The 24,663-nt window shown below is 39.6% G+C and overlaps 1 protein-coding gene across 5 annotated transcripts in view; it reads right to left on the reverse strand.

The window, feature by feature from the left end:
- The window catches only part of DOCK8 (dedicator of cytokinesis 8), a 104,966-nt gene that overhangs the window by 29,434 nt on the left and 50,869 nt on the right, over nt 1-24,663 (reverse strand). For all 5 annotated transcript variants that reach the window (XM_065047268.1, XM_065047267.1, XM_065047266.1 and 2 more), the window contains 13 exons: nt 17,026-17,143; nt 15,261-15,331; nt 14,414-14,552; nt 13,285-13,386; nt 12,500-12,595; nt 11,096-11,330; nt 9,993-10,157; nt 9,211-9,386; nt 7,543-7,638; nt 6,112-6,207; nt 5,168-5,314; nt 1,593-1,706; nt 406-561 (listed from right to left, as the gene is read on the reverse strand). In XM_065047268.1, coding sequence (XP_064903340.1) covers nt 406-561; nt 1,593-1,706; nt 5,168-5,314; nt 6,112-6,207; nt 7,543-7,638; nt 9,211-9,386; nt 9,993-10,157; nt 11,096-11,330; nt 12,500-12,595; nt 13,285-13,386; nt 14,414-14,552; nt 15,261-15,331; nt 17,026-17,143 — 1,711 coding nt within the window. The remainder of the gene's footprint in view (nt 1-405; nt 562-1,592; nt 1,707-5,167; nt 5,315-6,111; nt 6,208-7,542; nt 7,639-9,210; nt 9,387-9,992; nt 10,158-11,095; nt 11,331-12,499; nt 12,596-13,284; nt 13,387-14,413; nt 14,553-15,260; nt 15,332-17,025; nt 17,144-24,663) is intronic.

The following is a 24,663-nucleotide window of genomic DNA, read 5'->3' on the forward strand; positions in this document are numbered from 1 at the left end:
AGTTTTAGAATCATAGAATCATTCTAAGAACGTCATCTATATGTTTTTTAAACACCTCCAGGGACGGTGACTCAACCACTTCCCTGGGCCTGTTCCAGCGCTTCACAACACTTTCTGTAAAGACAGTTTTCCTAATATCCAATCTGAACCTTCCCTGGTGCAACTTGACTCTCATCCTATCACTTGGTACTTGGGGGTAGCAACTCCCATTAACTTGTGTAGATGCAGTTTTGCAGTAGTATTCCCTTAGTCTTTATTCTTCTTCCCATTTTCTTTCAGGAGGGAAGTCTTTCTTCTTGATCCAGCAATGGCTAATTCTAACACAAGTATCTGAATACAGAGCAACATAACTCTTGCTCTACATGTGTGCTTCTTGTGACGTTCATGCAATATCATCTTGCCTACCTGGGAGGATAAGGAGGGTGAGGGGGATGCTGGAGCAGATGCGGAGGTCATGAAAAAGAGGTTCAGATTGAGGTAATGCTCATGGCTGCAGAGAATTCTCAGGAACTCCAGTCTCATGGAAATCAGGGTGGAGAGTGAATTCAGCTTGTTTGAGAGCTAGAAAAGCAAACCAAAAAAGTGTCAAGTGATGGGTGTGCACCGTTTAAATTACTGTGTAGTGAAATATCCTGCTTCCCTATACAGAAATAGACAAATAGCCCAGCATGCATTAAAATGTTCACTGGTTCCCTGTACCTAGATAGTTTCCATGCAAAAGCTGCTGTTTGTTTGGCACTGGTGGTGTTTCTCTCCCTGCTGACCTACCAGCTTCCCAAGAGACAATCAACTGTGGTTTTTTTTTCCCTCCCAAAGGAAAAATATACAACATTTTTTCTCTTTTGCATACCACAAAGATTAAAACCAAACAGACTCTGCTGAGTCTGTGTCAAACTCATAAAAAGTCATGCTAAGCAACACAGAACATCAATGGTCTTGTCATTTTCCTTTGTATCAACAATGACAACAGTGAAGTACTGCACACAGTACAGGAAAACAGGGTGGTAGCCAACACGTGTTCTACCTACCATCAACTGTCAGAGGGCCTACCTTTGGCAGAAAAAACACAGCAGGTATATCAGGTCACAAAACACAAGGAAAACTTTCCTCTTCAAATATAACAAATAATTTCACAACAACATCCTGTATCGTAATTTATTTTTAATTTTGGAAGGTTTGTAAAGCAAGAAGACAGAGATGGATCATTTTGATTGAAACCCCCACAAATCTAAATACTGTCCATCACAGGAGTGCACTGGAATAGTCAGAGACCAAAAGCTGCTCTTTATGATCTGCAGACCCAGCTGCTAAGGGATGTAAAAAAGCAAGGGAATAAAAGTGGTTCCATGGATGGTCTGCAGCAGTGCAAGGTATGACATTTCTGAAAGTCTTAACCTCCAGTCAATTTTTTTTTTTTTTGCAGACTACAAATCAAAAGAGGTTTAAAGTCTCTGCATATGCAGTAGGAAATAGAAAATTTACCTGCCCCTTTAACAGAACTCCAATGATCTTGATGGATAAATGAATCAAACAGAACAGAACACGAGACTGGCCATAAGCCAAATGCAATCCCAATCACGCATGGTGCCTACCTGATTACAGTAATGTTTGATGAGATTAAACACAAATCCTCGGTCCATTAAAGAAAGAAGATCATATAAGAAAAATGCCAGGCTGATATTAATTTTTTCTGCTTGCTCACTTTCCTTTAAAAAAAAAGGGGAAAAATGAATTGCAGTTAGATGTATAAAACATTACGGAAATGGAAGACTTTTTTGGAATCATTAAAGAACCATCTCATGCAACATATTTGATAAGATTGTTTCAGTTCTCCAGTTTATGTGATCCTGTTAAAATTACACGGATTCACTCCAGCAAATTATTTCAATTGTTGTAGGTTTCACAGGGGAAGATCATAGGATGAATGAACAAGTTTATCTATGCAAATCTTTGGGCTGACAACAATGAAAAGGAATTTGAGACCAGTTCTGAATTCCCTATGGGCTGCAATCCTGCATATGCTATTTTAAAAATATTGAATGTTTAATATTACAGAATACTGGTTTAGGCACTTAAAAAACAAAACATATTTTAAAAATCTGCACTGGCTTTGCTGATGGAATGCCAGGTATTTTGTTTCAAAATTTTAAGTGTAAAACTGATAGTAAAAATTTACTGGTAAGATAAATCTGTGGGTTTTACCACAGCAGATAAGCTCTTGCATGCTTATAATTGGCCTGATTACCAGTGACAGAATCATTGAATAGTTTGGGTTGGAAGGGACCTCCAAAGGTCATCTAGTCCAACTCCCCTACAATCAGCATGGACACCTTCAACTAGATCAGGTTGCTCAGAGCCCCATCCAGCCTGGTCTGGGATGTCTCCAGGGATGGAGCCTCTACTGCCTCTCTGGGCAACCTGGGCCAGTATTTTACCACTCTCGTTGTAAAAAAACTTTTCCTCATGTCTGGCCTGAATCTCCCCTCTTTTAGTTTAAAATAATTACCCCTTGTCCTATCATAACAAGCCCTGCTAAAAAGTCTGTCCCTGTCTTACTTATAGGCCCTTTTTATGTACTGAAAGGCCACAACAATGTCTCCCTGGAGCCTTCTCTTCTCCAGGCTGAACAACCCCAGCTCTCTCAGCCTGTCCTCACAGCAGAGCTGTTCCAGCCCTCTGATCATTTTTGTGGCCTCCTCTGGCCCCTCTCCAACAGGTCCATCTCTTTCCTGTGCTGAGGGCTCCAGAGCTGGACACAGGACTCCAGGTGGGGTCTCATTGGGGCTGAGCAGAGGGGCAGAATCACCTCCCTCCACCTGCTGGCCACGCTCCTTCTGATGCAGCCCAGGATACAATTTGCTTTCTGGGAAGTGAGTGCACTTTGCTGGCTCATGTCCAGTCTTTCATCCACCAACTCCTCAAGTCCTTTTCCACAAGGCTGCTCTCAAACCCTTCATCCCCCAGCCTGTATGGATGCCAGAAGTTGCCCCAAGCCATGTGCAGGACCTTGTACTTGGCCATGTTGAACCTCATGAGGTTCACCTGGGCTTACTTTTCAGGCTTATCCAGGTTCCTCTGGATGGCATCCTGTCCCTCAGGTGTGTCAACTGCACCACTCAGCTCGGTGTCATCTTCAAATCTGATGAGGGTGCACTATCCCACTATCTATGTCATTGTTGAAGATATTAAATAGTACTGGTCCCAACACTGCCCGCTGAGGGACATCACTTGTCACTGGTGTCCATCCAGACACTGAGCCATTGACCACTACCCTCTGGATGTGACCATCCAGCCAATTCCTCACCCACCAAACATTTCACCCATCAAATCCATATACACAGTTCCCAGGCAAAAACCTTGATGTGCCCTCTAAAATAAGGCTACAGATACTTCAAACATACCAATTCAAATAATAAACTCTTAGTAGCATATGTAATTCACCAAAAGGAATTTGTGGAGTTGCCTCAGGGATCTGCACACATTTAATGGTCAGAGTCCTCAGGTGGGTTCACTCAATACTGACGAGATGACTGAGAAAAATGCTGCCCCTACTCATGTCTCTGCCTAGTGAGAACAGGTGTGCAGTGCCTCAGGGTGGTTACAATTTCAATTTTCATTTTTCAACCTTTTTTTGTCATTGTTCAGGAATATATACATATATATTTTCTATAATCTGAAATTAGCAGAGTAAAATATTTTTCTACTGTGAAGAAAAAATTACTTTTCTACTACCTTTCTGGGTAGGCTAAAATATGCCAGACATATCGCAGTAGAATCTCAGCACAATCTGACATGCTCAACCATGTATTAAAGAACACATTATTACTGCTTGGATTTAAAAATCAGATACACATTACCTACTGCTGCTCTGTACAACTAACCAATGGCCCTAATTCTGCAAACATTGGAGTGGGATTTTCACACATAATCAGCTTCTATACACTTACTCAATCAAAATTGAATTGAATTAACAGCCCATAAAAACCTGTGTATTTCTCTTGAGGAAGCCATAAAATACTAATCTCTTGGCAAAACCTACAGTTCTGTTAAAACATTTTTAACATAACAAATTTTTATTACAGAATGCATTTTAAAAAAAGTCTCTGACATATTAACTAAACATTTATGTAGAAACAATTTCTCTGTACACAGCTATCACAGAAGGACACCAAAGGATTGAGCAAAAGATTGAGCAAAATCTTCAGGAACAACTTCTTTATAGACAGTGGCAATCACTTCTACCAGTCTCTGCTCTCAGTTGTTTAATCTTGTGCCTTTCCCAGTTTCTGCTCCTCAACAGCAGAGCTGGGCATACACGGAAAAGTGGATCAGGAAACCGAGCTGGTTGAAAAGTGACCTGGCAGGCCAGCTCTCCGGGCTGGTCTGCCCTGTAGCAGAGCTAACTGCTGGGCTAGCAGAGTGTATTTGGCATAAAACCAAGTTGGTTGCAACAACAGAACAAATAACAATCAATTAGTGCCTTAATTTTGTCTGTTGGTAAGTGCAGAGTGACAGCAGTGATGTAAGCGGACAACACAGATGTTAGAACACAAATTACATTTTGTGATACTTTAAACTTTATAATCTGTTATATCAGTGCAACTTGCTAAAATATATCAGGAGAAAGAATTTTGTGGGATTTAGGGATACTTGCCTTTAATTTTCATGTGGCCAGTCCCTCTTTAAAGAGATCTGGGATTAAATCACTTGTGGCTGGATTTTGCAACCCTCGGGAGGAATATTGCCTTCATATTGCATAGCCAACTGCTGTCAGAGAATTCAAAACACTATGCAGTAGAAATGGGGGTAACAGGAAAGGGGGATAAAAGGAATAAGCCCTGCCTGGGCTGCAGCTTGATGCTCTGGATAACCTGGCAGCACTATCACTGAAAATGGGTGTTCAACCTTTCCTATAGATGGAAAAGGGGATTCCCTCCCTGCGCCCTGCAGCCACAATGAGAAGCAGGCTGGGGAGCTGAGCTGAATAAAAACTGTCTGCCAGGAGAGCACAAGGGTGCCCCTTGGCCAGCGACATCTCTTGCTTTAGGTCCATGTGAGAATACTGCTTCAGTTTTGGCCACTGATGAAGGTGAAAAGGGATTAGATGCAGCTGAGTGTAACACAGGGTGAATAGCAAGGATCCACACTGATTATTTAATGCATTTACCTTCTGTTTGACTAAAAGTGCAGCAATCTCTGAAGTAACCACACTAACTATAGTGGTAATATCATCTTTGAAACGATCAGAGAACCGACTTCTTCGCGGGTTGTCTTGCTTCTCTATATTGTGAACATACTGAGCCATACTCTTTATCTGCAAAGCATAAAAAAAATATTAAAATTATGTTCAAACTGGAGGCAAAACTACTGCTTTAAGTTAGTGCATGTGAGTAAGATTCCCTACAGTTTTTTCCTGGAATGTAATCACTCTTATCTTTTCAGAGTTGCTGTCTGTAATAAATCCTAAATGTACCGGCAACGACAACAGAGAGCCAAAGACTCAAACACAGGCAGACACTGATTCCTACTCATGTTCACACAGTTGGCTACTCTCAGCACCTGAAATCAGAATCAGCCTCCCCAGTCCCTTGAATCTGCAGCTCTGAAATGCTGCTGTTTGCAACTTTTGCCCTTCATGACGACAGACAGGGAGCGACACTTCTGGAATTAATTCTTATTTCTTGACCTGCTGTTGGGTTGCCTATATGCTGCCAGTGGAAATCAGTACATTTTTTTCCACCAACATCCATCACTGCAAGGCTCTGTGAAACTGTGAGGCTGGGTAGTCTTGTCAGTGATCCCATGCTGTTAACAAAGTGGAAAAGAGAGTAACAGGTATTCACAGAAAAGGAAAGGACTCAGTGTGTATTTCAGCCTTCTGCGAGCTGTGGACCACTGTGCAATGTAATTCATGCAGGACTTTGCCATCACAGGCTGTCAGTGGGGAATGGGGTTGAAATGGAGAATTCTTTAGTTGTACTTCCACTATTTTGGACCTCTCCTTTTCTCACTGAAATAACTGAAGAAATCGTCACCTAGCTAAATCTGTGTCTGGAGTACCTGCTACATTTCACCATTAACTTCTTATAAAACTCCACTGTCAAATCTTACCAGGAGCTCAAAGAAGAACCAGGCATACTTGAAGACAGTTTCTCTCACCATACCCGTGCTGACCACCATCTGCAGTGCCAGCTCCTCATGGAAATGCTAGATAATAAACAGAGAGTGTTGGGAAATGGCTTTTCAATAAACTCATCTTCCATTTTCAACATCCCCCTTCTTCCATGTGGGAAACTCTCCCGTAATGGAGAATCAGCAGCTGGGTGGGGATGTATGGACATCCCTGCAGGCTGAAAAGGCAGATTTGACCAAAAAAGACATACAAAGAATGTTGGTGGGAAACAGACATTGGGACCCATTTTTCTGTGGATCCAGAACCTGGGATAACTAAATTGGGAAATGTGTTTGTTCCATCCCCAGGCCACTGGCCATATGCATGATAGGGAGCAGTCACATTCCCTACTCCCCCTTATGCATTTCCATTTAGCACATCCATGTTTTTTCAGAGAAGGTAGAAGAGTGTCTCTGTGGTGGGGGAGCAGGACAGTAATAGCCATAGAAGTTTGTACAGAGGTTTGTAATTTGAGACAATACTCTTTGCAGTAAGATCTGACCATAAGACACCCAAGCCCAATGATCTAAACTTTTAGGAACCTCAAATCTGGACTAAAAATTTATTGCAATATCTATTTTCTATTCCTGATACAAACAATAAAGCTAATGAGATTCCTACACATATTTACATTGAATAGGACACATTAATCCATCCAATATTTAGACCGGGTATAAAACTCTACGCTTTCTGGCAGAAATCAAACCTATAGACAGGAGTAACAAAGGAGAGTTTCTTGACTGTAACTCGGACTCTGAACTGGTCATTGCAGAGTTTTTCCCCAGCTTTTTTATCCAAAACCACTGCTGAAGATCAATGCCAAACAGAAGATACAGCTCTGGAAGAAGTATTTATGTGATGTATCTTCTGTCTTGTTAAAAAGCTATTTGGGAATACATACTCAATATAGGAAGAAATTCCTTGGTTCTAAAAGCTTTCAAACTGGGAGAAGAAAAATATTCTTTACAGAAGAATGAGATAGCAAACATTTCTGAATGCCATTTACTGTAACATGTAAAGGCAGGTATTCAAGAGCAGACAGTAGTGGAAAAAGAGAGAAGCCTTAACACCTTGAAAAACAGAGCAAAGGGAGGATCCAGGCAGGCTGTTACTTGTCTAAATATGTCCTGGAAAAAGAATCTGAGGACTCTGTAGAAAAAGCAGAAAAGTTTGGGTAATATTTACCCACTCATTCAAAATTCCATCACAAACTGGTCATTCAATAAAACTTGCCTTCTCCTCTCCCTCTCCTCCCCTCTCCCTACCTCTCCCTCTCCTCTCTCCTCATTTAGAAGTGTTAATTAACAGCACTGCCTCAGGAGGCTCCGGGCTCTGTTAACATGTGCCCTCAGGCTTTATCGGTAGGCTACCTTTTTATTAGAAGGTCTCGAGTTTGCACAAACGCTTGGCACGTCATTTGTTCCTTCAACATAGAAAGACATCCGACTGGAGCTGTGATCCATAGGCTGGAGGGTGTAGACAGAAGAATGAAATGAAAGTAGGTTAATACATAACTAGAGATGATTAACAAAGTAGAAATCAGCAGTGGTGTGGTTTATTTTTTTTTTTTTGGAAGGTATTCACAGATGTTCATCTGAACAGCTGTTCTCTTTCCTTCTCCGCATCCCCCTTCCCAACGGGGGTCAATGACCACCTGAACAAAGTCAGGTAGAGCAGCTGCACCAGCGCGCAAATGACAACACTGCCATCATACGCCAAATTTCAGCACTGCAGCTATATTTCGGAAGCGCTACATTTCACCGTTCCAAGGGTAACCGTCCTTTTAAGTTTATCTGCCGGCCCTACATCTGAAATTAACTGGCATCTGGGAGTCCGACTTCCATTAAAAGTAATGACAATTCAAAGGGCAGGGAAATTGCAGTAGCCAATTGTAAACTGATACCTTTATCAATGTAATGAAGTTGTAATATAAAATATTTTAATTTTGTAATAATTTGGGAAAAAAAAAGCCTTGAGCTCTGTTTTTTAAGGACACAGTACGTTAGAGTAAAATTAATAAAGCTATTAAGTTCAAATCTGCATTATTAAAAACCGGTATGGATGAACACATATGCCTATATAAACAAATCAAACAGACTGGCAAAGCCAGTCCATTTTACTAGATCCTAGGCTGAAAATAAGCACACTTTAACTGGAGAGGTACACGGTTATCCAATGCAGAAAAGGCTTAAAAATGTTTCTGAAAATCACCTGCTTGAGAATCAGTATTTTACATACACAACTCTCAAAGAAAAGGGAGGCAGGGTATGGTTCAGAGCTCAGCAGAGATGCTGCTGCGGGGCTTGGGCAGGGCTGCAGCTGGGAGCAGGCTCCTTGCACAGGGGAAAAATCCTACTTTTGTCAGAGGCCCAGCTTCCTGCTGGATGGAGAACTCTAGATTTTGGGTTCCCCAGTTAGCTAAGCACAAGCATCCTTATAAAGCTCATCATCCTCTCTACCCTGCAAGTTGGTGGCATATGTAGTTGTGGATGAGAAAGACAGAGGAAGTTTAGTGTTTTACTCTGTGGTTGAATTAACTATTTGGAAAGACCCAGTTCCAAAATATGCAATGGCATCTGTACTGTAGCTTGTATAAAATCAGGGGGCTACTGTCAGGACTTTCTCACCCTTTTCAAAAAGTGAATCTTTTCCTAGTGTAATCAATAGCAGTCTTTTCTCACAGTGACTCTGTGCAACTTGGACCAGCCCATGTCACCACATGTGAATAGAACGTAAACATCAAGAAGAAGAGGAGAGTGAGGCACATCAGAAAAGCGAATCCCCCTGTGGAATGTCTAAGTCTCAAACAAGAGACAAAGTTCTTACTTCTTGCTCTCTTCACTGACAAGAGACATCAGAATTAAGCAATGGGATTTAATGTACCTCTGCAAAACCAGATAAGCAGCAAATGCTTCTGGTGGCACTTCACAAGAAGCAAAGTGCATTTACAAGAAGCAAATCCAACCCTCAAAGAATAAATCTGTATTATTAGGTCTTGAGCTATACAATTCTCCAGATATTTGACTCTGTTCTCTTACCTTGGATGACATGATGTTTTTGACCTCCTCATCAGTAGCAGTTTGTGTAACAGTGATGTCAGGATTGCTGCAGCTTATCACTCGGCTCTGCAGGAGTTTACTCCCAACAGACACTGCAGAAGTGCGTCCAAATGTGTAATAACGAGACTCTGTCGAAATGGCACTGCTGGCTGCACCTGCCCATAGGGAGATGTTTGAATGAAGACTAACGGATATATATATATATTAGACAAACATGAGAGTCAAGCCAGCTTTGCTCAGTGCTGTTATAGCATCAGCATTTTGAATAGCATAAAGCTCTTGAAAATCTCACCACCAACTGCTTCATTAACAAATTACATGGGCGTTGGACGACAAGGCGCAGATGTTTTCCAAGTCAACAGCTCACAAGGTGATTGCACAAGCAGTAACAAAAGATTAACAGGGCTACCTGAGCAGCTGCACTATTACAACAGCTCTTTCTTCTTCCCATCAGCTCTTTTTAATTAGCTGTAGATTAAGACAAGATTCACAGGCCTAAACACAAAATATAATACCGCCTTCAACACATAACCTTTACCTTCACTTTCAAAGTATGCAAGGAAGGAGGGAGCACAGCCAGCAGAAATTTCACTAAATGACTACCTAGTTTTCAGCTTCCCCATGGACAGAGAAGTTGTGTTTATAATTTCACAGGCCTGTTCCCTAAGTCCTCCTCCTAGAGGCACCATGTTGAACAACGTGTATCCAGAAAAAACAACAGCAACAACAACAACCTTTTGAAACCCTTACACTGACTTTACCTGGTTTGACTACTTCTCTTTGAGGGTCTGGCAGACGAAATACATAGTAGACATAAGATGCCAGAAGGCAGTTCCTCCCATGCAGGTCTTTGCTCAGGTCTTTGCTGTTGTGGAGACTATTCACTATTGCAACCACAGATTCAAAGGCAAACTGTGAGAAGTTGGCTGTGAAACAAAGGCAAGAATTAGTCTCAGCACTGAAAGGTGTAGTATAATTAGGTGAGGGCACTCTTTGTACCAACAACAACTAATCCTACATGCTTTAATTCATTCCTTAACAAATTCAGAGCTCTAGACAGCAATTGCTATACCTGGCCAGACCTACACAGGCCAAGGTCTACATAGGCCAATAACCACCCTTCAGTAGACCCAGTGACTCTCAACCCAGTCACTGCTACTCCACCACTTGGTGCTACATAAAAGCAGACCATAACTGTTAATTACCATTTCTAGCAGCCTTTTTTTCATTTCCTATAAACTAGATACTTGAAGAACACTAAAACTCATTATTCTCCAGCTGACAGACAAATACAAGCCAGCAGACTTTTCTATCAATATTATAGTGGATGACAATACTGATTACCAAAATGAAATAGGAAATAAACTACACCGTCTCCAAGTATGCCTTCCCTCCAGAGTTAACATATGTGAAGGGCAACTGGCAGCCTCAGTAACAGGAAAATCCGTGTGCATTACTATGCCTTCTCTGGTTTTGTGCTCACCCAATTCTGTCTAAAGATATTTGGGTAGAGGATCTGATGCAGGCAGCAATGATTTTGTTGGTGTTTTCCTGGCAAAACCACTGAATTCCAAAGTTAAAAGCCTACTTCCTGAACTATATTTCCAGGTATGTAAACTACTATAATTTAATGTACTTACTAACTGGAGTTTGAGAGTCTTATACGTAGGGGCAAAAGGAGAGAAGGCAGGAACTTGGTTAAACCTGATTAAATTGTGCAGTGAAACTATGTCTTGAGAAGTACAACTCTTTTTGAAGTAGACTACCCCAAATACTAAATCTGAGCCTGGGTATTTGGCAATTGTTTCCCCCAGATCTTTAGCTCGCTTGCAGTGCCCCGCCAAGGACATGCACCAGTAAATACCTGTCTGGCCAGCTATGACCATGGGCTGTACAGCCAGCTGGAAAAGTTTATCTAGTACCAAATGTAAAAACAAGACAAGAGGTTCAAGGCGTGAAGAATTCAAACAGATAATGCTGAGTTTCAATTCATGTTCCAGTGCAGCTTCTGTAATCTTCTGGTCCATTAGGCGAATAGGGAATGTCACCTGACTTTCCAGACAATGGCACAGAGTGAAAAACTTCTCTAGGTGATTGTCCTGCAAATACAGTGCACTCACAGTTAACAAAGTTGATATAGTTCAGGCTGCTGCTAGCTAAGCAAAGCTTGATTGTCCCACTTGTTGGGATGAGAGAAAATATTTTCACCCTTCTGGCTTGCAGTGGTGGCAAGCCCTAGAGATTGATTTGTAAAGCTGCTGTCACAGCCTCTTATTTGCTCCTTTTCATCTGACTCGAATTCAGACTCTAGTTAGATCAGATTAAAATCAGAAAAGGTAAAGACCTCGCTAAAGTGATTGCTTAATTTCATGAAAACACTGTTACCTGTCTTGAATTCTGTCACATCGTATGTCTATAATCCCTAAAGACCTCGCTAAAGTGATTGCTTAATTTCATGAAAACACTGTTACCTGTCTTGAATTCTGTCACATCGTAGGTCTATAATCCCACTGACACCCACACCTAATTTCCATCTACATACAACTTATGACTTATGAGCATGCCCTACTTGTATTTAAAAAGTATGCTGCAAAGCATGGTTCAAACACAGGGCCTCCAGTTGTTAGGACATAGCTACTAGTGTTAACTAGAATGGGATGATAGGTATGAGACACGGTAAAGCAGCAGAAACAAAATAAAGGTGCTTTGCCTCAAAGCAGTTTCCCAGTAAGATGGGCAAAGCTTCCATTTCCTAACACATTTAAACAACCAGAATAGTAGATGTCTCATTCAGCACTAGGTTTGTGTCCCCACACATGACACTGATGGCTGAGCTGCCTAAAGCATTTTGGCAATATAACCTGTCCCTGCAGGTGAGGAGGTGCTATGTCTCCTCAGATGTGGACATGTTGTCTGAACTAGCCTTGTAGAATAGTAGATGCAGCCTGCATAAACTGGCACTGCACCCTGTCAGTGTCCCTCAAACACAACCTAAGCAGACCATTGCTGAGCTGAGAAGACACCAAGCTCCCTATTGCTTGATGTGACTTGCTGCTGAGAGTGCTCATTTGCTCGCTTGTACCAACAGATTTCATTTCACCAAAGGATTTCATTCACTGAGGTTATCAGATTATTTCCATAGCTGTTACTTGCTTCTAAACCCATGTGGGCTTGGGCATCTCCATTTCATAAACCTCCTAAGCTGGACTGGACATCTGAATTCTCTTTGAAATGAAACTACAGCTGTGTTTTGCTTCTGATGCATTACCTGAGTGTGCACAGATGAAACAGCTTGCACTTCAACATTAAAAACACCCTTGTGTCCTTCAACCCACTTAACAGGTGGTGTCTGAGATGGAACTTTCTGTGGTGAAAAAGAAATATAGGAATCATCATCTTCCTTTTAATGATCAAACAGAAAGTCTGTTTACACAGAGGTCTGTAGGGTATTCATGCTATTCACTTCATTTTAGATATCTGATTTCAGTGCCATACAGATGACTACAGCCAGGCATCTTCTTGTTCTCATAGACTAGATTCAGAGAAGTGGATGCAATGAACAGGGAGATGTGGAGCACATCATCTAGATGCCTAGCACAAACAGTGCAAATACACATCTTCCGATGGGACATTTTAAAGGCTAGAAGTTCCCAGTTAAAGCACTGCCAAAGGCACTCCATGGTGATGTGGTGCAGTTTTAACCCTTTGGACAGTTTCCTACTTGCCATATTTACCCAGAGGGCACAGTTTTCTGCTCCAGCAGCAGCACTTGATTTCTCCTCCCCCTCCCACACAGCCACAAAAAAAATAGCAAATCATCCTATGGAAGAAAGTAAATTATTGACTCGATACTCTTTAAACAAATGTTATCACTGGTTAGACAATTTACAAGGATTTGCTTGGATAACTAACTTTATAAAACACAATATAACAATATGAAATAATAACACCAGTGACAATAATAAGAGCCTTCACCTTTTAAAGTACAAAAAGGAGGCATTGCCTACAAGCTACATTAGGAACATGTTATATTTTCATAATTTTCTTTGTTACCTCAGGAGAGTGAATTGAATAGTGGAAAGGCAGCTTATCCAATGCAACGGGAAGGCAATAATGTCCAGTTTGAAGACGATCATTTAATAGAATCGGCAGCCACTGAAACAAATTAAGAGAAAAAAAAGCAATATTCATGACTACATATGAGTAGGGCTATTTATCTTATTTGTTACATACAGCCAACAAAATAACAAATGAGATTTTGAGCCAAGCACCTCTGCTCCAGCCTATTCAACAGTAATTTCTTAGCATTTTAAATTCACTGATAGCTACTGTAGAAAAATGTACAAGACTGCTTTACAAACCACCCTTTCTGAAGAAAACAAACACAGAGCTTTCAATGCATGACATATGGTTTTCTTATGAATCCTACCAGAAGCATTAGTCGAGTCCATATTTTTGATTAAAAAAGCATGTATCTTGCGTATCTGATCCTCAGCTTTGAAGCAAATCAACAGAGTTAAAGTTTTGCTAAGGACAAGTCGAACATCTTGGTTGTGGTCACCATGAAGATTAAGGCCAGAATGACTCATCATAACTCTGTATTGATATTTGGAACACACTTATTTTTTCTGCTATTGAAATCTGAAAGAGGCTGTGTATTTGAGTATTACAGGGCAGAATAATTTTGCATTTAGGTGAAAAGAAGCCTGAAAATTAAGTCCTCATCTATGTCAAGTCTTGGGAACATAAAAGATATTCTATTTAGAACCTAACTGAAAATATTATATGACTTGTTACCTCATGTAAGAACATTTTAGATAACAGTAAATAATTGTAATGCATGTGTCTCAGGTTATTTTTGCAATAGATATAATCTAACAGAATTAGGTGATATGCTATAAAGCATTGATCTTGCAAATATTTAGGTTCACACTTAATGTCAGTTGCTTCAGGTGAATTAATTAACTTCAAAGACACTTAACAATGTAAAATTATAGGACAAGGATGTAACATAGCACAAGTTGCATCTGGTTTCTGTGCATTAAGACCTTCTACTGTTTTTGGTGTATTAGCATAACCAGAAAGAGAACATAAGGCAAAATTCTTGACAAGAGTCTACTTGCATGGGATGTAGATGCACATATATACACATAGACACACTCATATATCACATGGAACTTACTGTATACCCAAGGAGGGTTTCCACAGATGCTCCTTGCTTTGGCTGGCAGCTGATGTGATAGAATGTGAACAACAGATGGTGTTTCTCTGTGAGTTTTGCTGGCAGCTTGATTTTCACTTCTTCATAAAAGTCAGGGGACCTGTTATAAAAAAATGCCAAGCACATTTCCAGTGTAAGTATGAGACTGAGTAGAAAGCAAATTTGTTGGTGGGCTCTTAGATGCTATGGTTATAAGAACTGTATAAATCCTCAGAACCAAGTTAAATGAAATAAATAGATATACAGCTGTATTTATTCCATTTATTTATTTATTTTATTTTAAATTTTTATTTATATTTATTTATATATATTTAAACTATCTACAGCTTTGAATCAGAAAAGGCATCAATGGTATCAGCTGGAATCTTTCAGCTTTCGCCCATCTCTATACTTTCAAAACTGTTCAATATTAATTTCATGTTTCAGCATATTTATTGTGGAAATCCTAAATTCCAAGTTCACATTCATGAGAATGAGAATATCTCTTCAGCTCTTTTGGATCTGTTAATTCACAGAAGCAAGTGATGTTACAAAACTGTGCTGCTGCTTCCTGTTCCTGCTACTTAATCTTCAGATTAGGAATATTCTCAACTAACCTCTGCAAAGCTCCAAACTAGAAAAACACTTACAATGGTCACTTATGCAAATGCAGGTAGCAATGCAGATTAGATATGATAAAACCACATAAAATGTAAATGTCTAAAATGGATTATTACCAGCATTCCTTGAAGAACGATGCAGCCTAAGAACTATGTAAAGAGGTCATGATTAATACTTCTTAAATCATACAGATAGTAACAATACTCACTTATTATGATATGTGATAGCTGTGTATATTTCTTGCACAAATTCTGGACCTGAAGATTTCCCAAAAATTACCTATATTAAGAGGAAAAGAAAGTAACAGCAGTCAGGTCTAAAGCACTTAATTGTCATAATCTTGTATAAATTCTAAGACAGTATCTGAAAGGCTAAAAATGGCTCTTCAATTTTATTTGAGCATGTTGACACAAGTGACTTATTACCAGGCATATTCCCCACACATCATTCAGGGAAAATCACCAGGAAAAAGGAGCAGAGGTCATTTCCAGAACCACTGACTACCTCACATCACATTCTCCAGTCATGTACTAAAAAGTTAGGAATTGCAGGAATAAAGTTATGGTAAGCCTCTTACACATTGTCATGTTGCCTTTAATTAAATGCAAAAATGTTAATATCTTTTTAGAAGCTTGTTTTTTCAGTTGTAGCTTGCACATTTAGGGTGAGATCCATCTCATTTTTATGTTAGAGGTCCAAACTTCCTTTACGATCAATAGAGAGAAATAGGCATTTCTGGTGCTTGATTTGCTTCCCTCATTTCAGACAGCTTCATTAGGTCCCGACATCCAGTAACTTTAAAGAGAGCCCTGGGAGATGAGCTTAGACAAGGATATCTGCACAGCACAAGTCCATATGCTTTGAGACGAAGCTCTCTCACAGTGGAGAGGGATGCCAGATGAACTGTTTCTGTCCTAAGCATTTGTCAAAACCTAACTGTAATATGGGCAGAGTTTAAGGAAACCAACAACGCAATATTGTGTAAAAGACAGTGTTGCATGTGCATGGTACAGCTCCAGCTCTGGAAAAAACGTGGCCTGGGAAAACACTGTGCTGATACTCTGATTTCAATTTCAAAGCTCATGTGGAATATGGCCACAAAGTGTGCACTGTGCAGTGTCAGCATACTGATGAAGGCTGGTCGGGTGTCAGTCCTTGCTCCAACATTTTGTCGGATTAAAGTTCCTCAAATTAATATTTCTACTCTTTTTTTGCCCCTCTAGCACACAAAATTACAAAAAAAACCAACATTATTGCAATATAATTCTAAGATAGCAAATTAACACTGTCTTAAAACTTGCCAAAAAATCAGGCTGAAGCAGGTGTCTGGGTAAGAACATTTAAAACTAAACATCTGAAGCCTGGTAAAACTGGAGACAGGATCTTGCAATGAAGAAAGTTTAACAACCTTCTGTGATGCCTGCTCTGCTAGTAGTGCACACACATGCCTAATACACCGTGATTTTCAAACATGGGAAACTCTACCCACATTGGATAATGATGCACCACGTTCAGATTCAGCCAATGAAGACCCCAACTTCTAACTTCCAGTGTTACCTGAGTAAATACCTGAGTATTTGTGTTCACACAGTGAATGTGGAGGAGTTACACTGGAAGATAAACTACATCATTCTTAAAAGGCCTCTGAAGGTCTGTGAATATTATCATTAGTTTCCAACGCAGCATTGATTTAATGCAATGTTCCTCTTCTGAAAATAAGGTAGGAAGACTTAGATAAGAGGGAGTAATACGCCTCTGTTCCACTTGAGTGACAAGTCTTCCCTGCTGCGGGTAAGGACTAGAGCCCTGCTTTCTGATGAGAACGACAAGCTTCACAAGCTCTCTGAAGTCAGACTTCCAAAGGCCTCACCAGAAACTGTGGTGATGGGAAGTAAACCATGAGTTATTTCTTCAGAGGTTGTGTAGAAATACATATAAGCAAAAGCCTCCTAAGAAACCTCAGCACTTATTACCGGCATTGCACAGGATGGGTCTTCGCCACACATAAACTGGATCTTGATGGTAATGTTTCTTGCAGAACCTGGTCGGTTAGCAAAATTCAGCCTCTGAGGGTAAACATAGAGGAGATTTCTGGAAGAGAGAAAAGGAAGAATAAAATGGGTAAATGGCAAGGATTTTAATTTCAAAATCAAGTACACAAACCAGCATTTTGCTGACTCCTCTCCCTGTCCTTCAATTCCACCTAGATAATCAAAGTTTGGCCAGAACTCCATTTGAAAAATTCACAAGGAAAAGGTAAGTTCTTGCTGTGACACATGGATCCTGTGTTTAAGGCTTCTCATACAGTAGGCTATGTCTTTGAAAAGGCGATATTATTTTTTTTTAATATGTAATTCCCAGTCACAAATTAATGAGTATCTTTGCTTGATGTAATGAAAAGCAACAATCTCTCAAGAAAGCAACTCCCTTCTCAGCTGTGAAGAATCAGATTTTGGAAGAAGTAAGGAATCATATGTAGGTGATAAAAAAGTAAACCAGCAAATAAAACCAGCAGCTGAAGTTCATACATTCTTAGATTATAGCAACAAAATTACATATATTTCTAGATAATGCACATCAAAAAGCGGTATCAATGAAACTGAGCAAATAAAAACAAGAAATTTTGAACTTTAATTCTAGAAACTGATATTTTTATAATTAATATATCATACTTTGCTGTTTACTAGCTTCTGTACACGGACAGATCACTAAACCTAAAATGCACTTTTAATTTCTCTGGTGAATTTGGCAGCATAGATGGTCTTCCAAGTTCAAAACCTAACAATTCTGGTAGAAGAGTCAAGACGCTAATAGAAAGCTTTTTCTCCAGCAGAGTCTATGGCAAGTCTGAGATTTCAGCTAGACCTGGATTATATGCATAATGATTGTCTACTTAATATTTCATTTCCCAGTCTGGTATAGGATTCTCACTCTTTTGCGAGTGTAAGGAATAAGACTGATGTTGGTGGAAGTATGCTGTCTTCCAATGAGAAACAATGAAAACTACTAATGGGCTTTCATTCTCTCTTTTTGTCAGAAGGTACACAAAAAACCAGCCTGTTCTTACCACATATAACTCCTTAGTACCATTGTCAGCTGAAAATGTAGGGCAGCTTTGGAGCATGTTGCCATTAAGTCATTAAATCTTCCATTTGTTGCATCCCAAGGCCTGGAAAACTGTGGCTGATTCTCCTCGTTGCCATGTGTCACAACATGACAATACTCTTCAATTACACAGTCCAAGCTACTTTGCTAACCAACACACACTACCTGGGACATGGCATGCCCTAGCGAGGAAACTAGCTTGTAACTTGTCTTTCTCTTTGTTCAGAGTTGTACTCTTGCCTACCACACTAATGCACTTTCTTCCTTGCCTGAAATGCAATTTCTGCTCTGCCAAATTCTCTCCAAGATGATATTAGGAAAAGCTAAGTGAAAGAGAGAAATATATTGGTAACCTCCACTGAATTATGCTCGGGGGACTGACATATTAAATGAAGGATATTATCAATATTACATCTGCCAGAGGTGAAGAAATACACGTAGGGGAGGCTGCATAATCCAGTCATTGCTTCATTAATCTGCAGCCCAGCAGAAGATGTCACAAATCCATATAATGTCCCTGAGCACTGGATTTTACATTTACATGTGACTTGAGATGAAAGATATGTAAAATCACAAACAGAAAGCTCTCTGCTGACTGCACAACCAAAGGAAGCATTATTCTACCAAGTGCAGTACTGAAGAGCTAAGGCTTGTGCCATTTATGCTCAAGCAGTTTTGGGGATCTTGCTTACGTGTGTATTAAACCCATCAGCACCGAGGAAGAACAGAGGCAAATACTGATTCTGGATATCCTGCAGAGACAGAAGTGATGACTGATTTTTTAAAGCAGGAAGGTGGAGGAATGGTCAAACGGGGTTCCTTCACACAGCCATGCATTGTAGACCCATTGCTGACCACTGTGGAAGTGCTACTGTCTGCTAGCATCTGCACCTTTCAAAAGCCTGAGAGGACGGAATGACAATGAGCTTTTACACATGGCAGTCAGCAGAGGTATCAGGGCAGGACACCCTGTCTTCTTTTAAATAATAAGACAGCTGGCATGCCAAAAAGGACATGGTGAGCTCCAGGAGGCTCCACCGAGCAGAAATATTCAAACAACATTCCACAGAAATTACTTTCTGTCAGTGCAACCAAGTTTCTCCTCTCACTCCCCCTACAGAAAGTGCAGGGATCTACCTCCAGGTAGAGTCAGAAGTACTTATAAAAAGCAAAAGAGCTATTCAGGAGTCAGTATGGGTCTACAAAAGCCATGGCAGAGCACTCAGCTTCACTGAGACATGAGTGCCACGGGACAGCAGGGTCCTGGGCAAGGCGTGGATCCAGAGACTGACACAGCAGAGGGGCAGTAAGATAAGAGGCTATTTGAATTACTTGCTGGGAAAGCTAAGGGTCCACCTAGCCTGACACAGGACACCATGCAGCAATTCTCATTCAAATCTGCTGACTTTCCTACAGCTTCATGGGACTTGGTAGTGGTGATTTGACCACTTGCCATGGCCAAAGCAATTCAGACCTATTTCTGCCAAAATAAAATCTATGCAGAGCTTTAAGTCTGTGACCTTTCGCATTGAATACTCCCATTTGTAATTATTGGTTGTGCATACATGAGACATAATAAAATAATTCTTCTTGTTAAATTACTAAATGTGTGAGGTGTCAGCAATTGCATCTCAAATTCTAATGAGTATTAAGCATGTTCATTGATGACTACAGCACGAACACCATATACAGTAAATGCCAATACATCTGCAAACAGTCACTACTAATACAAACCATAAATGTTGTATACATGAACAGTGATGATGGGTTAACATTGCCATTTAATACTTACGGTACCGGAAACAAAGACTGACCCACCCATTAGTTATAATTTTCAATCTTTGTTGATTACCTCTACACTTTTGTTGAGGTTGGCAGGGAATCTTCAGAAAAAATGGTTGAAAACTACAATGCAAATCACAAAGACTTTTCCAAAGATGGAAACCTGTTCTAGTCAGCCACTGACTAGAACAAATGGCACAATGACAGAACTTCGACATGTCATGTTCAAGGGGATGTATATGTGCTATATATTCTATATCTCAGTATGGATAATTTGGATAATAGTTTGAATGACTTTTCTTGTGTTGCTAAAATTAGGAATAATCTACAGAGTCAGTGGTCAGATTCTCCTTAAATTTAGGCTGAGAGTGATTGTCACATTATTCTATGCATTAGCATTGATGTGAAAACCTTAAAACATTTGCTATTAAAGATTTAGTCAACAACAACAACAACAACGTTTCCAGAGGAAAAGAGTGGAATGTTGACTGAAAACATCAGATTTCTGCATATTCAAATCACGAAATTATGACAAGAAAAATGATATTTCTAAATTTAAATGTAATGTAGAGCTTGGAGTCAACTCAGACTAGAATTTTACTAGCTTTCTCTCTAGGACTCATAGTTATTCATTATATATCATCAAACTGACCTACCATTACTTCAAATGTCAAATATTGCAAACAAGTAATCAATGGCATGATGTGTTTGAAAACCAAGACCAAAGGAAAATAACTGAGATTTTGTGAATCACAAAAATAACCAATAAACTAATTTCTTACCTATCATACTGATTTTCTGGTGTGCAAATATAAGGAACTTTTGACTTACAATTTCTTACTTCACATCACATTTTTTTTTCAGAAGTTACTCTGAAAATGGTTTAAAACTTTTCAAATATGAAAATGAAAGGGATTATACCACCTTCTGATGTCTCTGTTCTCAATGCATTGCAGTCCTCTACCAAACTAAACCCACTGTTCCATTGATAATACCCTCACTTCCCCTGCTCATTCCAGGATTATTAAATCCTGAGTGGCAGTGTTATTCAAGTGGATAAAATGAGTAGATATCCACCAGGTATCAACTATTGCAACATTAACACACCATAATAACAAGATGGTAGCTCAGACATAAGGCATTGCCCAGTGGCCTGAATGAAGTATGAAAAGCTGAAAAAGGAAGATAGTAACTATACCATAGAGCTGTATTTTATACACCCGTTCACCATCCCAGGACCTGTGATTCCTCCAGCTGTGTAAACAGAAGTAACGCTTTATCCCCAAATTCTCATTGAACCCCAATAATCAAAGAATGAAATTTATGACATATTAGATTTTTACCCATAATAGTGAACCTATTTGAAATACGGTGATACTGCTGAGAATTGCAGTGAGGTAATTTTTTTCCTGATATATTTAATTAATGACACAGTGAAGGAGTGTTAGTAATTACAATAGCACACAGTATCTTCCAAGATACTGCTAACATGAAGTTTCATGTGTTAGATAATGTGAGGCTACTTTTCCTATTTACCAACATATTCTTGTTGCGATGGACACTATGCACTTCAAAAATTTCAGTTGAAAATGCTTAAATCCTTAGTGAATGACACAGAATTCAGCAGCATGCAAGACCTATGCAGCTGGAAGGCAACAGGTGGAACTTGGATTTAACTGTCTCATTGATGCATTTACACAGTTGACCATCCTGACCTGGGAGGGTGGAAGCTATACTGACAAACTCCACTGTTCTAGAGTGATGCCTCTTCTCCAACTGTACACCTCAAAGTAACTATTTATCAAGCAAGAGGAAAAAAAAATCCATTTAGAAAACAGAAGTCCTCCCTCTCTAAGCGCCCTGCAGGTCACACCTAAAGAAATCACATGTTTTACCAAAAGGGAAGTAATCGGAGCATTTTCGTTCCAGTGAAAAGAGGACAAATGGTTTGAAGGAGAAAGAACAGTGTCCTGAGGTTAGCAAAAAGATCTGCAAGCTTGGAAACTAATGTTTTGATTCCAAAAGTCCTGGTTGGGAGCTCTTTAGAAAAGAATCCTGCTGCCTAACAAGGGGCAGTGTCAGTGATCAGAGTAGCTTCATTTTTCTTAAGATATTAATGTAAGACCAAGGCATAAGCTGAGGTGGAGCTGCAGCAAAACCAGAGGAGTGAAGAAGATGCTTTCATTCAAAACCATTTGGAAAGGTGTGCCCTTCACACTACTAATGTCTTTTGTGTTTTCATTTATAGCTTCTTTCTGGAGAGGAAGGTGAGCATTCAGCATTGCACTGATTGTTAATGATAATGATTAATGAACAGTCCAGTTTTTCTGGGAAGCTATTGTGCTAGATAATGAAGTGCTTTTATGTCTACACCCTGGAGCAGAAGCAATAGGGATACCCTTTACAAGACAGGGAAAAAGAAGATTAAAAAATGGCCTCAAGTCTGGGGAACTGAACCACAAAAAATACCCAGCATTGGCTAAGCATAGTGTATAAATATTAGTCTAAATTTTCTAATATTCCTGCATGGTATCTTGCTGTGGATGTGAATGTGCAGTTGGAGAACATGAGATACAATCAATAAGCTACAGCTTTGCAGAAAGTCAGTGGCAGAACTGGAATTGGATTTAAGAACGTCCCACGTTCCTTATACTTTAGGAAGCTGCTTGAACTGAGATTATCTACATGTTAAATCTGATTGTTAATTTCTATAGGTCTTTGGAACACTCAATTTAGCTTCTTGTGAAATAAAAGATCACTAGCTTACTTGGTATACATAAATGATTTGCATTTGCTTTCTGTTGTTTCAAAAGCTTTCCTTAACAAAATTTTATTTTAGTGTTCTTTCATTTCCACACAGTAGTAGACTGAAGAACAAACTAACACTGAAGCTGAAGAACAATGGCATCAAAAATACACCAGATTTTCTTGGAAGGCAAACTACAATATTTATCAGTATATGATAGATTTTAAATAGTACAAAAGCGCTCAGCAGAATGTGAAAGCAAGTATCATACTAGTGTTTTTCATAAAGAGAGCTAGCAGCTATTCAAGACACCAAATTTTCAAGATTTTTTTAAAATGCTGTAGCATTTTGAATTACAGTTGCTTTAAAGTCTGCTGAAAACAGAGTTTTCACTAATCTAACTTAACTCACGAATCAAATTACAATTAACCAAAATATTTTGAAGAACCAAGAAAAGGCCTCTAATTAAGCCACCTTTTTTAAAGGAACACATATCTTTAAAGGCTTTGCTTTCATCTGGAAGTTTAGACAAATCCATATTTCATTCAGTCTCTACTCAGTGACTACACAGAGATCACCATGCCATGGTGGCATGTTTTCCTCTCTGCCTGTATTACATAATCAATAAAGTTTGTTATGGGGAGTTAGGTGTGATACGTTATCTGAAAGCTCTGTGACAAACAGGCTGTCTATGGGAGAGGGGTATGCACTCCCAGAATCCTGTTTGTGAAGCCTTTGTTTTCATCCTTTCTGCTCTGTTATGCAGTATTTGACAAAGTCATTTTTTATCTGAGTAAGAAGCAAAGAAAACTTTCCATGAAAACTCTTACTGCTGTCTGAAACTGTAGTAGCTGTCTTAAGCTGTTTCCTTCACCTGTGCACAACACTGCAATAGTGATCTCCAATTTATTTAATCTGAAAAAGAAATTTGAAGTGCTAGCACCCCCAACTAGCACAAAACTAGAGCAATGGCCCCATAGAAGACGCATGGGGCTACCGTGCTCCCTCCAGACCCCACGGAAGAGAGATAGAAAGGAGCAGGTAATGCTCTGTTGGCAGTAATGGGAATAACAGACCATTGTACACCAATAGCCCTTCCTTGGTCAATACTAACCAAGGATGGGGTGGAATGATTGCCACCAAAGCAGCACGCCTCCAGCTCACACTGCAGACTACAGCGAGTCTGAGCACAGTGCCAAATGGTTTGCAATGAAATGAAACAAAACAGCAAAATAAAGGGTTTTCCTGCCACCCCCTCCAAAAATCCCCCAAGCCTTAGGTATTTCCCCCATCAAAGACAGGACTCCTTGCGCCTCGTTAAGCTGATTTACTGCTGAAGTGATGGAACAAATCCCTCCCCCTCAACACCAACATTTCACAGTGGCATAAGCAGCATCATTTTAATTTATATTTCATGAGAAAATAAAATTATAAACAAACTTTAAATTATATGATTTTTCCTATTAAGAATAGAAGGGTATTGAAGAAATAAATCTTTGAATGTTTTGACATCTTAAGGGAACTGCTTTTTAAAATAAATGTAGGTACACAACAAAAAGAAGTGCTCAGTTTCACAGTGCACAAAGCAAGTGGGTTGGCTGATATCTCTGGCATAAATCAGAAATAGCATCATTTAAAATAATGACATTATACCAGTAAGAAAACTAGCAAGAACTAAGTTCAAAGACTGTAATAGAAGACTGTGCTTCTCCTATCACAAAAGAAGAAGCTATTATTTTTTTTAAAAAGAATACTTTTTTTCCCTGAAATATCTTACATTGGAAAAAAAACCAAAACAAAACACAAACAACAAAACAAGACTAACAAAAAATCCCAACCAAACCAAAATCACCACGTAAACAGAATCCTTGCACTTCTTTTAAACATGCAGGAGAAAAACTGAAGCTAGATGTTTCATCAATATTTGTCTGCACATTTGTAGAGGTAATATTATGCCAGTAAGAGCTTACCAGCTTGT

Source organism: Columba livia, chromosome Z (genome assembly GCF_036013475.1).
Source record: "Columba livia isolate bColLiv1 breed racing homer chromosome Z, bColLiv1.pat.W.v2, whole genome shotgun sequence".
Classification (NCBI taxonomy): domain Eukaryota; kingdom Metazoa; phylum Chordata; class Aves; order Columbiformes; family Columbidae; genus Columba; species Columba livia.